At 41.5% G+C, this 15,208-nt stretch overlaps 2 protein-coding genes across 4 annotated transcripts; both read left to right on the top strand.

Moving 5' to 3' along the window:
* The first annotated feature begins 1,954 nt into the window (after positions 1 to 1,954).
* On the top strand, positions 1,955 to 4,042 carry jun (Jun proto-oncogene, AP-1 transcription factor subunit). Of its 2 annotated transcripts, XM_068319781.1 has the most exons (2): positions 1,955 to 2,142; positions 2,377 to 4,042. In XM_068319781.1, the coding sequence occupies exon 2, from the start codon at positions 2,428 to 2,430 to the stop codon at positions 3,298 to 3,300; it is 873 nt and encodes a 290-aa protein (XP_068175882.1). In that variant the 5' UTR covers positions 1,955 to 2,142; positions 2,377 to 2,427; the 3' UTR covers positions 3,301 to 4,042. The 2 variants fall into 2 exon arrangements, with proteins under 2 accessions (XP_068175882.1, XP_068175881.1); XM_068319780.1 differs by having other exon boundaries at positions 1,955 to 4,042.
* Positions 4,043 to 9,204: 5,162 nt separating this feature from the next.
* On the top strand, positions 9,205 to 15,059 carry si:dkey-86e18.1 (uncharacterized protein LOC557342 homolog). 2 transcript variants are annotated; one of them, XM_068319243.1, is made up of 5 exons: positions 9,205 to 9,343; positions 9,589 to 9,629; positions 9,714 to 9,788; positions 9,895 to 10,081; positions 13,097 to 15,059. In XM_068319243.1, exons 1-5 carry the CDS (start codon positions 9,277 to 9,279, stop codon positions 13,636 to 13,638), a joined length of 912 nt encoding a protein of 303 aa, XP_068175344.1. In that variant the 5' UTR covers positions 9,205 to 9,276; the 3' UTR covers positions 13,639 to 15,059. The 2 variants fall into 2 exon arrangements, with proteins under 2 accessions (XP_068175344.1, XP_068175343.1); XM_068319242.1 differs by having other exon boundaries at positions 9,892 to 10,081; positions 13,097 to 15,058.
* The last annotated feature ends 149 nt before the right edge of the window (positions 15,060 to 15,208 follow it).

The following is a 15,208-nucleotide window of genomic DNA, read 5'->3' as shown; positions in this document are numbered from 1 at the left end:
TATTCCCAAAGAAAACATTTTTAAAAATATGACAAGCAAATGACACAAAAAAACAGGAAAGGAATTATAGAGACTGAATGTTTATTCACAAGAATTTAAGGTGGCTTTAATTGAATTTAACTTTAACAAACCCAGCCATTGACAAAAGAATAAATTGGTTGTTAAAGTCAGTAAAAAAGGTGTTTGTATATATAAAGAAAGCATTTTAATCCTAAAAGAAACGACACTGGATTCGTTGACTTATTTAGCTACTGTATATCAGATTATATCTGACTTTATTGATTGCCATTGACTGGCTTTTCGTATGCGTCAGTACATAAAGACAACATTAGGAACCATAAAAAGCAGACTGCGGTGGTGTTTTATGATCTGGTCCAGCCTCCTTAGGTGCCTCCCTGAGCCAGCCAGTGGCACAGCCTGATTTACTTGTCACACAAGGGGGACATATTTAGATGTGGTGTGCTGGAGATGGTAGGCAGTAAAGCTGCCAGGGCAGAAGATGACCCAGACAGTGGGAATGTGGAAGACTAGGGGGCAACATGCAAGACACACCAGTTAACCTCCTGCCATTAAACCAGCTGTGATTTCTGAGCTAAGGCCAGGGGACAATGGACTGCACTACACTAATTACACACTGTGACACGGATAATAGGAAAAGTACTTGTTCTTTATGAGTACGAACAGGCAACTGTAGATGCATCTTTAAAAAAATTGTAGTTGTAGCAGAAATTAAAGGTCTTATATATGGCTTTTATTTTTTTGTGGTCTCTGCAGTAGTTAAGGCTAAAAGGTTTCAATAAATCTGTCTCCTGCAATGACTACAGTAAAGACTGGTAAGCAGGAAAGTACATGAGTCAAAAAGATAGTCCCAGTGCTACACTTCAGGTAAATGACTGACATTTTGAAGCCTATAAGTGAAAATAGCATTGCATCTATTAACCTGTCAAAATTTGCCTTCTTTTTAATGTACAATGCAGTCCTAAACTATGTATATATAGCACGTGTTGTCTGTGTGTGTAATAGAAAACTTCATGAGACCATCCAGCCTCAATATCTCTGAGGCTGAGAAGACGACAGCAAATTCAACACTTTCCACCATGAATGCACACACAAGGAAAAATATATATTTTGTTTTCATTTTATTTTTCCAGGATGTTTGACCCCATAATTTTTTCCACTTGTACCCTGCAGACATTAGAGCTCTGTGCAGCAATGTACTCTGAGAATATAGTCGTACCGTATACTGTATGAAATAAAACACAACAGAAATGTTTGGTGGTGATATAAACTTTACTCGTGTTGTGTTTTTCAGTTACTGCTTGAAGCCATTTTGAAATCGAGATAGCATCATACGATCGTATGGAATTGAACATATTGTAAGTGCATTATTACAAAACAAGTTTCCTTAAGATAGACATTAACGAACTTATTACCTTAATAGAAAACATAATCTAATAGTGTATTTTCACACTTAACCTCCAGAGTTCATCAACTTTTTAAAAAGCCAGATAATTTCAAGAATCTTAAAGATGATTTCATTAAACTGATTCCCAGGTTAGGGTTCAACTGAATATTTCCGTGTACAACAGATTTAAAAAAAAATCCTATACAAACTTTTCGTTTAGTTTGTTAAAGCGTTCCAGGAGACATGGCCGGAGATGTTGTCTTGAACACCGACTGTCCCGCCACTGACAGCAAAGCGGGTAACCAGATATTCAAAAACAAGACGTCATCCCACAATGCAACGCGCTTACGCTCTCCTTACAGCATTACCTCATCCCACAATTCAACGCGAGTTTAAGAATCTTCTGGGTGGTCGTCAAGGCAACGTAATTTATCTGAAGCGCAGGCCCCGCCTCAGGACACGCCCTCCAGCCAATGGGCGAGCGCTTTCATGACATCATGGCTATTTTTACTTTCCGACAGGCGGCGGCAGCAGATAAGGTTTGCCTCCACGCTGTAGCGCTCAGAGTATACACACACACAGCCACCCGGAACACCAGCGGAGGTTCTGGTGCCCGACAGAGACTTACACTCACTCGGCGCTTTTCTTTACGGACCAGATACAAGTCTGGATACTTTGGCTAAAGTCCGGTGAACTATTACAACTCATCACCGAACAATCATCGCTGGCTGATAGAAGTAAGTCCTGATTCCTGTCAAGAAAGTGCACACAAAGTTTGGAAGTTTTTTTTTTGTGGACGTTTGGAAACCATTGTTTTTCCTTGACTGATAAATCCAGGAAGAAGAGAAAGGGGAAGAAAAGTTGTTTTGTATAAGAACAGTATAGTAGTCCACATTCTTGTCGGTTTTTCTTCTATGTATACCAAGATGGAAACTACTTTCTATGACGACTCACTGAACGCTTTCTCCCAGCACGACAACGCCGGCTACGGGTACAGCAACCCCAAAGCTTTGAAACACAACATGACACTGAACCTGTCCGACCCAACCGGCACTCTGAAACCTCACCTGCGCGTTAAAGCCAGCGACATCCTCACCTCTCCCGATGTGGGCTTGCTGAAATTGGCGTCCCCGGAGTTGGAGCGACTCATCATTCAATCCAGTAACGGACTCATCACCACCACACCGACTCCCACCCAGTTCTTGTGCCCCAAGAACGTCACCGACGAACAGGAAGGCTTCGCGGAGGGCTTCGTCCGAGCCTTAGCCGAGCTCCACCACCAGCACATGCCCGGCACCACTGTGAGCGTCACCTCGGCGCCCCAAACCAGCGTCAACACTGCCCTGCCGCCCGTGTCGTCCGTCGCCGGGGCCACCGTTTACAGCAACAACGCCACCATGCGTTCCGACTCGCCGGTTTACGAGGACTTGAACACTTTTAACCCAGCCATCAGCACCGTGTCGGCACCGAATTACACCACCTCCGCTCCGACTATGTCCTTCCCTGCTGCTCCGCCTCAGCTCCCGATCTACGGGCAGGGAACCTCCGCCCAAATCCCGCGGCTCACCGCGCTCAAAGAGGAGCCCCAAACCGTACCCGAAATGCCGGGAGAGACCCCTCCGCTCTCTCCGATCGACATGGAGAGCCAAGAGCGCATCAAGGCCGAGAGAAAACGTATGAGGAACCGCATCGCTGCCTCCAAATGCCGAAAAAGGAAGCTGGAGCGTATCTCCAGGCTGGAGGACAAAGTGAAGAACCTGAAGTCTCAGAACTCGGAGCTGGCGTCCACCGCCAACATGCTGCGGGAGCAGGTGGCCCAGCTGAAGCAGAAAGTGATGAACCACGTTAACAGCGGCTGTCAGCTCATGTTAACGCAGCAGCTCCAGACCTTCTGAGGGGGGTGTCCGCGGCGCAGGAGAGGGAAAAGACTGTGATTGAATGAAACGGACGCTTCCTGTGAAAGTGACTGACCGTGTCTCCCGGAATCGTGACGGGATTCAGGATGGTGTGGAGCGACACTGACGGGACCAGGGGGCCGACATGAAGTTCGTGGGTGCCACGCTGTTGGCCCTTTGGCGCGTCCCAGAGATGGACTCGGGACAGTGACAGTAGCCATAAACCACAGGGGGCATGGCAAACCAGCAGGAAAGTATTCTGTCTCTGTTTCATGCTGTTTTTTGACAGAACTGGACTCGACTGACTTTTTTCTTGATTTACGCCCAGCTCTGCATGGAACTCATCATGCCATCAAAGGAGAAATTCAGTATTAGCGGATTTCAGAACCTGCAATAGAGACTTTTTTCTTGCTGTAGCCATAATGGCCTCAAACTTGGGTGTGTTGGCCAGACGAAATCGGCTGAAAAGGTGTAACAAACGCTGCCTGACTTCTGAGTTACAGTACAATGTACTTTTTTCTTAATTGTAAGAAATTAAGTTAGAAAAGCTTCAAGATTTACTTGTTTTTTTCTAAAGTCGTTTAATGGGGTTTCACTCATTGTTATATGTATATAAGAACAACATGGAGTACTTATGTTTACCATTTGTAATAAGAATACTGTATAATTTTTTTAAATGTTTTTTTTCCTGAGCACTTCAAAATCTAATCAATATTTAAGAAAATAAACCAGATAAAATGAAGCAACATTGCCTCTGTGTTCTTGAAAAAAGTGGGTGTGCCATGTCAGAGCTCAAACAATAAAGCATGTTGCAACATGTTCCAAGAGCTGTGAGTTCCCAGTACCTCAAGGTAAATTCCATTAATGCAGGTATTGATCCAGGCTCAGTGATTGTGTTTCAGCTGACAGGTCAGGTTCACATGCTGACTAATGAAGGCCAGTACTCCAAATAGGAGTTGTAGGTCACATGATCACATCTATAGGTCTTAAAGTCAGGCTTATCGAGTATTATTATAATCCACAACCCTGAGAAGATCGGGACATTTTCTCAGAGTTAGTACCATGGTGAAATATTGTAACTACAACAGTGTTACAGATATACAACAGGCTGACAAAAAAAAAAACTGCTCTAAGAGGAAATCGGAGCACATCTTACATTTTATTGCAAATTTGAGTTATTCAACATTACTTCCCTTCCAGTTGTGAACAGAGACTATGTCAAAATAAACTCAAATTAATTCAACTATTGGGTGTTAAATTACAAACAAATGGATTTTGCCTAGATCATAGCTAACACATTACCAAATATTAATGATATGTAATGGAAACCTATCACTGGTTTTGTTGAGGCATTGATTCTTGGTCGGTTGCATATTTGAACACACTGCATTTTTCGATTAACATTGTCATCATACAGTGTGTTTTCAATTAATAACTGTAATGAGTACCTAAGTCACAAATCCTAATGAAAATGTAAGCAGTCAAACCGGTAGTCAAAACAGCCTCATCACCAGTTGATTTAATATAATTTTACACACCACCACAAGATTTAGAATCTACTTATAAGTTCTCAAAGATTATTAAGTTTGTAAAGCTGGGTACCCCACCCCCCCCCACCCCAGTGGGTCCACTGTGAACCAGACAAGAAACAATACACGTTTGTCTTCAAGCCCTTCTACTGTGGGGCTCCAATATATCTGTAAGACATATATTTGTACACCATAGTCGAAATTATTAAAGATTGAAGATAAAATACACTTTATTCATCCACACAATGGGGAAATTATCTTTTACACTCCACTTTATAGTCAAAGTAGTAGTAGTAATAGCAGTAGTGAAAGTAGTAGTACAGTAGTGAAAGTAGTAGTAGCAGCAGTAGTAGTAATAGTAGTAGCATTAGTAATAACACTCTTCTTTTCTCTCAGCTTTTCCCTTCAGGGATCGCCACAGCCAATCAGTTGCCTCCATCTAACCCTGTCTTCTGCATCCTCATTATCATCCTCATTAGCATTAGTAATAATAATAGTATTAGTAATAGAAGTAGCATTAATAATACTGTAGTAGTAATACTAATAGAGTAGTACTAAACAGGTTAGGCTTTCATACCACTAGGAACAAGGCATTTTGGCTTAATGTCGTCTAAATCAGTGGACGTTACGTTTGGCACACAGACCAACCAGTCCTTCAAGTCCCATAAGCCACCGCGGCGCCATGCTTACAACGGGACAGCAGGGGGAGACACAGACTTCTTTACCTTAGCGACGGGACGCTGTTACAATGAATTTGGTCAATGTCTGATCTTCTTTGTTGCTTTTATTGATGAATAATGTGACAAAGAAACACAACAGGCTATTGACCTTGGAGGCTTAAAAGATGTTTTTGTCGTATTTTAACACACAATAAAGCCATAGTTTGATCCAAACGTGATCCAGAGTTCTACTTAAACCTATTCCAATTTCGGTGTTATTCTTTTTCTTCTCCGTTAATACATTTTCTTAACAATCCAATTCAGCAGTTATTAATGGATTGCTGTATAAATGCCGTTGATTTGCTCATTTTTTTATCTCGATACGTTATAGAAGAATAAAATGACAATGTAATCTGATGTATTTAATTCATAGTAATAAAAGAATGGTGTGGGGTTGCGCCTATTCGTAGTCTGTAGGTTACTGTTTTTCTACGTGTTTAATTATGAAGACAATTAAATCCTCTTTATATCTCTTTCAACCTGTTACGATTACTCAAACTTCGGACGGCATGACATCATTCCGGAAAGTGGAGTCATTCTTTACCATATAAGGAGAGGGACCGCTCGGAAGATCTACGTCATGACGCAGGAGGCGTGTATTACGGGAAGTGAGGTGGCTCTATTCTCTGCATTATTCAGTCCTCACAAGTTGAAGGACAAATCAATGAGAACCAACTGTCGGATTACATCTATTTAATGAAACTATTGTTCTAAACCCCTTTTACTCCATAACAAACACCACAAATGTTGGATATTTATAGATATTATTACGGAAGATTAAGAAGTCTGGCATAAAACAGTGTTATAGATTAAACTATACAACATTATATAAGGTAGTTTGAACTATTGCTCCTTATTTAATTAGTACTGTATTAGAATGATAGTACACCTAGTAACATTAATTTATAAAGTAATTTGATTTGTAATTTTGCTCACAAAGATTCTGAATGCAGTGCTTTCATTTGAAGTGTTTTTAATTTGAATTGTTGTTACATTTACTTCAATAATTTGAAATATAAAAATATTTGAATTTTAATCAACAACTTTGGATGAAAGATAAAGTGACACATAGATCAGGTTCTCTCGGGAGGAACACTATTTGTGGAGTGTCAAGAAAGGCGCCTTTAATAAAATGTATTATTATTATTATTATTATTATTATTATTTCTATCTCATCTGTGTCTCTCCTGACCACACACAAACACACTCACACAGACCTTGAAACAGATATAATTCAAGCACGTTCTGTAATAACCTGAACTTTTGTAACTGCCATGAAGCATCAAACGAAAACTATCAAAGTTTACTTGTCACACCACCTAACCCAGGGCAGGTCAAACAGGACAGATCTCTAAGGTGGAGGGATGCCTGTATTTTGTTGCCAAGATGAGGTGTGTCACTTAAAATTAAGTTGTAAAACACAAACACACCCAGAACCATATGTTCCAACAATGACTTTGTGTTTGAAGTCTCCAGAAAACTTTTGTTTCACAGTTCATGTAAAATGTGCAGTTTGCTTAGAGTTTTGACCAGGGCTTTGAACCAGAATTTTTTGCCAATCGGTTCGTTCTGAACAGAAACGGAATTACAACGTTTCCGGTTTTGCGTTCCACCCATAAACTGACGTTCCCGAACCGGTTAGAACAAAAAAAGTTCCTGAACCGGTTGATAACGTTCCTTGTAAATATAAATATGTAGGTGCCATATTTTGCACACCAAAAGATGCGATTAAAAGCCTTGAAATTTCTCAAAAATCAACGCTGCACCTTTTAACATTAAGCGTCTTATATGTACATGAGTTACAAAATCTGTAAAAATGTTTTTGTGTGATTTTAGTCAGCGATCCGCCAGATCGGCCATTGTCCGCCGACATAGACACTACGTACACCGGCAGCGATGGACCAATTAGAGAGCATGACGCGAGGCTACGTCCGACACACGGAACATGGTGTGTCAAACCAGGGTGCACTCCTCTACTGCTGGCAGCTGAGCTGGGGCCATGCTGATGTGTTTAGGTAGGTCACCACAAAAATGATCGAAACAGTGACAATGTAGTGCAAAGTCACAGTGATAACTATGGAATATTATTGTCTGTGACTTCTGATTATATTTACAGTTCATACAGAACTGATATATCTTAGATATTCACCTTGCTTTGCTTTCATTTCAGAGTCTTAGTAGCAAAACAGGCCAAACTTGATGCTACGTTAGCTGATTGTTCTTCAGCGTTGCATCTGGCTGTCCACTGTTTAAATAACTGGTTAAATAACAGGAGCTCATGTCACAGCTGAGCACGACTGGCACGGGGAACCCAAAAGCACGACAGACAAACGGGCAGGTCAAGAGTCTCAGAGCAGGTTGGTTTAATAACAAAGGCAGAGGTCAGGTTCCAAATAATCAGTTCGATAGGCAGAGGTATCCAAAAATTACAGGCAAAAGGTAAAGTCCAGAATCCAGCAGGGTCAGGCACAAAACAATCAACAAACCAGGCAGACAAATCAGATAAGGAGCAGACAACAGGTTGAGTCGAGAGACAAGGGATTCATGTACGGTCACCAAAGCAAGCAGGATACGAAGGCTGGAGAGTCAGGGCGAACACTAACAATCTGGCAGAGTACTGAGGGCTGAGCTGGCTATATGTAATGTGGAGAAAGATCAGGGAGTGGCTGCAGGTGTGTGGAGAGACAGCAGGTGCAGGGAATGAACTGATTGAGGATGAGACAGGATCTGGAATGATATGACATGTTAGTGGCAGGAAAATAAACAGGAAAATCATAGGACAGAGCCGTGACAGTTCATCACATCTCCAACCTCCACTGCATCCCCAAAAAAATGGAGAGGGCTTGTGGTTTTTTTTAAATTTAAATCATAATCAGCAATATCATGTGATTCCTAAACTATAGAATGGAATATTGTCAAATTATGGCTCGATTGTTTGGATGCCATATTGACTGAAGGATTGATCGTTGGTTTCTTTATCTTCTATAATCTAAACCCACTTTCCAGTGTCAATGGTGTTCTTGCTGTGAAAAGTCCTTGTTGTGAAACGGACATTCTATAAAAGCACTGAATGCAGAAAAGAGAACTCTTTGGATCAGTAGTGAACTCAAATTTAAAACATTAAAAAAATTTAAAGACCAAATTTTAAAACAATAAGAATTAAAAATGATTCATGAATTGTTTAATTAAATGACCAATCTGTCTACAAAACATTTACATTGCCATCAAAAATCCTTCACACTTACACTGTACATTTACATGTATACATGATTATACTGAACATCACCATCAATGTACATCCAATCCTATGTATACTAAGTCTTTGTTTCATTTCTACTAGTTGCATAACTTGTAGGACAATTGACTTGCATGCACATGTTCTATTACTGTTACATGTATTCTTGTCTAAGTACTTTAACCAATGTAACACCTAAAATTCGGAATCAAATTTATTACATGCGAACTTCTTTTTAACTGCCGATGAATTTGATTATATGATCTTTTATTTTTTTTTTGCAGATAATGTCTCGTCCCACACTCCAGTCCAGCTGATGGCGGTACACTAAGGACTTTTTGATCGTGTTTTTCACCTCCAATAGAGACCGGAGAGCAAGCACTCGCGCACTTCTCGTTAGTTGATCTCGCGATATCACAGCAACACGTGATCGTAGCTACGTATCACGTGATGTTGTTTTGCCCGAGCTGCTGCCTGCCATGCGGAATTTACAATGGCAAGAAATGAGGAGAAACAGCAAGGGAGATTGAACAGACTGTGGCTTCAGAAGGAAAGAGACGGTAAGCAGCTAATAGTTTTAATATATTTACGTTATTTAATTTACTATTTGGTCCATTTACAACATTCTGCTAAACGGGGGCCTGGATTTAACTAATGGCTTAGGTCCTGCTGTATACCCACGCAAGTGTTTGAAATGATTTTAATAAAGACGACAAAGTTAATGTGCACAATGTTCCCGTGATGCCTTCATCATCTGCACAACAACTGTCTGAGCTTTCAAAGTCTTCCAATGTCTCTCCGACAGAGGGACGGCTGAGAGATGTCCACGATCGGAGACCCAAACTGGTAATAACAACCTAATAAACTACTGTTATTACCTTATTGCCTTACTTTTATTCAGTCTTGTTTGTTTCCCACTTGTCTCCACAGTCTACCCTTAATTCAGCTTCTTCTGTTAAAAAATGGATCCCCAGCATCAAGAACGAAATAGAGTATTATCTACAGGTAAGTGAATTACTAATGGTGTACTAGATCGTGTCTAATGGCAGTGAATCATCTGCCTTTTCTCAACGATTAATCATGTCTGTCGTTATTTTTCCTCTCTCAGCAGTCCCAGCTGTCTCATTACCCAGAGAGGAAGATAGCTGAGTTCCAGCTGCGCATCGAAGCTTTAGAAAAAGAGTACAAAAAGTACATCACCAAACTACGAGTACTTGATCCGTCCTGCAGACATGAACCATGGACTCCTCGAGCATACTGCAAAAGACGGGCAGACACACAAGACTCTCCAAGCCTCGGTCAGTGGATTAAATGTTAAGACTAATTGTCAATATCTGTGACATAGATTATATAGTTTAAATTTTTCATTGTTTTGTCCCTAATTTAAAAACAATTGTGTTGTTCATCAACAATATTATACAATGTAAATGTGAAACTTGACAACATCATCTGAAATAGCAATGATCGATTATTCCAATTAAGGAGACATTAATGGAAATTAGGAAAGTCAGGGTTCAGCCTCTAAACGGTGTTGTTAAATGTAGAGAAGCAAGCAAGAAGAGCTAAATTTTGAAAGTTTTTCTTTAATAAATAACTCTAACCCATCTTCTGCCTTCAGACCTTCCTCTGAACACACTTCTCTGAATGACACAAATATGCCATGAAGGTATAAGGCACAAAGCAAATTGTTCTTGAGTTCAGCTCTCCATCGTCAACCTCAGGATTTCTGTTTGTTCGCTCCACTTGGTTAGCTCACGAAAAACTCTGGTGTCCCCTCTGAATCTAATACTTTGTTTCAAGGCTGTTTAAGGACCACAATGAAGTTTTTGTATAGATATTTCTTCACTACTGTCCGACACCTCAGGAGGGGGAAACGGGGGACCATCCAAGCTGTATACAGCAAGGATGGGACACTGTTGACCTTGACTGAGGAGGTTGTCGGTCGGTGGAAGGAACACTTTGAGGAACTCTTTAATCCAACTACCCCAACTGACCCGTCCTCTGTTGCAGAGGGCAGAGCTGGAGGATGATGGGGGATCAGAGTCAATCTCTCGGGGCGAAGTCACCGAGGTAGTTAAACAACTTCACGGTGGCAAAGCCCCGGGTATTGATGAGATTCACCCGGAAATGCTGAAGGCTCTGGGTGTTGAGGGGCTGTCATGGATGACACGCCTCTTTAACATTGCGTGGAAGTCTGGGACAGTGCCGAAAGAGTGGCAGACTGGGGTGGTGGTTCCTCTTTTTAAGAAGGGGGACCAGAGGGTGTGTGCCAATTACAGGGGCATCACACTCCTCAGCCTCCCTGGGAAAGTTTATTCCAAGGTGCTGGAAAGGAGGATTGGTACCTCCAAATCTGAGGCCATGGTCCTCAGCAGGAAACCGGTGGACTGCCTTCTCCGAGTGGGGAATGAGGTCCTTCCACAAGTGAAGGAGTTTAAGTATCTTGGGGTCCTGTTCATGAGTGAGGGAACAATGGAGCGTGTGATTGGACGGAGAATTGGGGCAGCAGCAGTCACTTTACTGCACCGTTGTCACAAAGAGGAAACTAAGCCGAAAGGCGAAGCTCTCCATCTACCGTTCAATCTTCGTTCCTACCCTCACCTATGGTCATGAGTGATGGGTCATGACCGAAAGAACGAGATCGCGGATACAAGCGGCTGAAATGGGCTTTCTCAGGCGGATAGATGGTGTCTCCCTTAGAGATAAGGTGAGAAACACTGCTGTTCGCGAGGGGCTCAGAGTAGAGCCCCTGCTCCTTCGCGTGGAAAGGAGTCAGTTGAGGTGGTTTGGGCATCTGGTGTGGATGCCTCCGGGATGCCTCCCTAGGGAGGTGATTCTGGCATGTCCAGCTGGGAGGAGACCTCGGGGCAGACCCAGGACCAGGTGGAGGAATTATATCTCAACACTGGCCTGGGAACGCCTTGGGACCCCCCAGTCAGAGCTGGTGGATGTGGCCGGGGAAAGGGAAGTTTGGGGCTCCCTGTTGAAGCTGCTGCCCCCGCGACCCGACTACGTATAAGCGGTGGAAGATGGATGGATTGATAGTTCTTCACTATGGAGTGAATATCTGTAGATAATCCCCCAAAATAATAAATTTTCACTGCAATGAGGAATTTGCAGTACATCGTCTTTTAATCATATCCAAAAACCACATCGTATTCACGTTAAGTAAAAACTTACTTGAAATTATCCCAGTGACATAAGCAATGAATATGAATACAAACATTTGTCAAAGTAGCATATTGTTTTAATGAATAGATAAGTTATTCATAGTTTTAATGACTAAATGGCCAATGGCTCTAGTCATGTGTCTGCTCAGTCTGAGAGAAGATTGGCCATTCACAATTAGAGAGTAACAAGACTGTGCAGTAGATAAACAGGAAGTATGAAATAAATAGCTGGCTTATTAACAGTTGCAACCAAAAAATAAATTTTTATTTTTAGAAATCAACTTTTATTAACAATAAATTTTTGTAATGACTAAGGTTGATTGGCCGATCCCAAATTGCCCGCAGGAGTGAGTGTGTGTGTGCGTGTTTGCATGTATGTGGCTCTGCGGTGCACTGGCGTCGTGCCCAGAGTGTCCCCCGCCTCACACCCTATGCCAGCTGGGATAGGCTCCAACAAATTCTTGCTTAGACCCCTCTTCCAGGGGATTGAAGCACCAAGACAGGCTTTCAGTGTTTAACACTGAATAAATGTTGCACTTTGGACCCAATGTGATTGTGATTACAGTATTTTCCGCACTATAAGGCGTACCTAAAATCCTTCAATTTTCTCAAAAATTGACATTGCACCTTACAATCCAGTGGCCTTATTCCTGAAAAAAGTTTTGAAATAGGCCATTCATTCATAGTGCATCTTAAAATCAGATGCACCTCATAATCCAGTGCGGCTTTTATATGAAAACGGATTAAAATAGGCCATTCACTGAAGGTGCGTCTTATAGTCCAGTGCTCCTTATAGTGCGGAAAATACTGTACACTGTAGTTAAAGTTAGTATCAGAGTTACTTTAAAGGAGATCAGGTGACTCCTGTCTACAGGCATAAAGATGATGATTTATGTTTTTCCTTCTGATAATGCTGATTCCCCATTCAGTATTCTACCTTCATGGCCTCCTGCTTTTTAATATTTCACTGTAACTTTCACCTGTATATTATATCCATTATTTACCTTACTTTTTCTATTTATCACGTACGTCTCGTGGATTTTCCATCACATCTCCTTTAAAATTGTCCTTCCTGTGTGTATTTGTACACCGGTACTGATTATTTTGGTAAATATAGTGCTACTGCTTCACTCTCATTCACAGTGAAAACCCGCCGGTCTGTTGAGTCACACCTCGGCAGCAGTCACTGTACTGAAAGTGAGAATGACCAGACCTGCAGTTTGTCCCACAAAACCTCAAAGAGACAGGAACCTCTCAGCCAAATGGAGGCCAAGCATCAGCCCGCTGTCCCTGTCCACACCAACCCAATGTGGGAAACCTCAGACTCCACCTGCGCAAACCAGAACCAGAACCAGCCCCTCTCCTTCAATCACACAAAGTTGGCCGTGGCCACTGCTGCGTTCAGAGGACAGTCCGTTCAGCGAGGCCCTTCTCAAATACAGAGCCTAGCCAGGGTGCTGGTGTCTGGCCTGCCAAACCTCGCAAACACCTCAGTCAGACAGACACTGTCAACACAGAGCAGAGATACAGCGAATGATGACGGGTCAGGGACGGGATCTGTTAAGGTTGAATCAATGGAGAAATCACCTGGAGATCCACACATCCTGAGGATGACAGAAGAGCGAACAGCTAATGTCCTTGGACTAGACTGTTACTCTTCCTCTGCTGAGGAGGCTGACACATGATGTTTTTGATTATTAAGTATTATTGTCTGCATTTAATATTGCATATAAATGTTGCATAGAACCTCTTATTGGTATTGCTTTTTTAAATCTTTTTTGGGGGGAGGTGGGAGCTTATGGCATTGTAATTTTGCTCTGCTATGTACCTGTCTGGTAAAGTAAACTCTAGATCTCGTATGGACAACATGAATATATCACAGCATTTTTATGGATCACATTAGTTTTTGGGGTTTTTTTATGTTGTCAAAATTTTTGTGAAATTCTTTTTCTTTATTTGAACTGGAAGGCTGTGATAAAGAAATAGGACACAAAGGTATCTTAAAGTGAAACTCCCTTTGCTGTGTCAGGGAAACTTTTGTTAGTAAGAAAGACATGAGTAATGCTGTCCGGGTCGAGAAGTTCGTTTTAGTTTTCAGGTGTTATTCCATTTGTATAATCAAGACCACAACTATGTCCATTAAGTATCAGAAAGAAGGTCGACTGTGAGAAATAGTAATTAATGACTATACTCGCTGATTTAATGATTCATTTGAACCTCTTTGTCTGGTAATAATAAGTGGAACAGCAACACTTAACACAACCTGGTTAGACCCCAAAACCCCACCCTCCCACCTAACCCCGCTGATCGCTGCTGCTGCTGTCGTTTCTGCAAGGCGAGGACCGCTTTCAGCCTGACGCTTCTGAGAAACACACATCAGCCTGTTGGCTGCAGACAACTTGTGCAGTTCATGCTAAGTTGATGCAGTTACCCCTTGAGTTGACATTGTTTGCAGAATGTAGGGTGGGTTTCATTTTGTCTCTATTAGGTTCTCAGAAAATGAAAGTTGCATTTAAAAAAATGCACACCTATCATGCCATGGTAAAATAACTTCTAGGAGACATAAGAAAATTGATAAGAATTATGATGAAGTACTTAATCAGCCTGTTTTAGTGTGAGATAGTGTTGAAAAACTTTCCACAACAAGCATAGTGTTGTGTTGTATGAAAACATCTATGATGGAGAGATATCCTTTATCAAAAACCACAAAGGCTCACTAAGTGACATTTGTGTTTTATTAAGCAGATGAGAATTGATGTTTTATGGAAACTTTTACAACCGCAATAAGATGGCATAAATTGCTTGTCATCCACAGAAACGAACCCCAAGGCATCAGAAAGACCACAATAAAATATACTTTTCCCTGTGTGGGTAGGAGAGCAACGGCTTTCCTGTAAATTCACCTCTGAGGGTTTGGTTGGGGTTAATTTCTGACTCGTGCCCTTTCTGTCTCTCACTACCAGCTGTTTCAGAAGCAACCAGCAGACATGCATTCTTCTCATTTGACAACAGCAAAAAATGCTGTGTGTTCTAAAACTGCTTTATCACTGTTTGCTCACATTCAGAAAGAGTGAGAAAAAAACATTTAAATAAAGCATTTAAGGGTAAATCTGATTCTGTACTTGAATCATGCAGTGACACCCATGTAAGATTTAATAAAAAATCTGTCAAGGTTTAAAAGCGACCTGGTTGTCAACATAAGGGTAGTTTTGTGTAAAAATCTTTTTTAAAAATGTAAATGTTTTGTAGTTTTGC

Source organism: Antennarius striatus, chromosome 7 (genome assembly GCF_040054535.1).
Source record: "Antennarius striatus isolate MH-2024 chromosome 7, ASM4005453v1, whole genome shotgun sequence".
In the NCBI taxonomy this organism is placed as follows: Eukaryota; Metazoa; Chordata; class Actinopteri; order Lophiiformes; family Antennariidae; genus Antennarius; species Antennarius striatus.
Note: the sequence above shows the minus strand (reverse complement) of the source record. Positions and strands in the feature narration are given on the sequence as shown.

Bases quoted from the DNA above. Each gene is read 5' to 3' on its own strand.
- jun (XM_068319780.1), top strand. From the start codon at position 2,320: ATGTATACCAAGATGGAAACTACTTTCTATGACGACTCACTGAACGCT.
- si:dkey-86e18.1 (XM_068319242.1), top strand. From the start codon at position 9,277: ATGGCAAGAAATGAGGAGAAACAGCAAGGGAGATTGAACAGACTGTGG. The intron at 9,630-9,713 runs GTAATAACAACC...TTGTCTCCACAG, and splicing joins ACGATCGGAGACCCAAACTG to TCTACCCTTAATTCAGCTTC. The intron at 10,082-13,096 runs GTCAGTGGATTA...TCTCATTCACAG, and splicing joins ACAAGACTCTCCAAGCCTCG to TGAAAACCCGCCGGTCTGTT.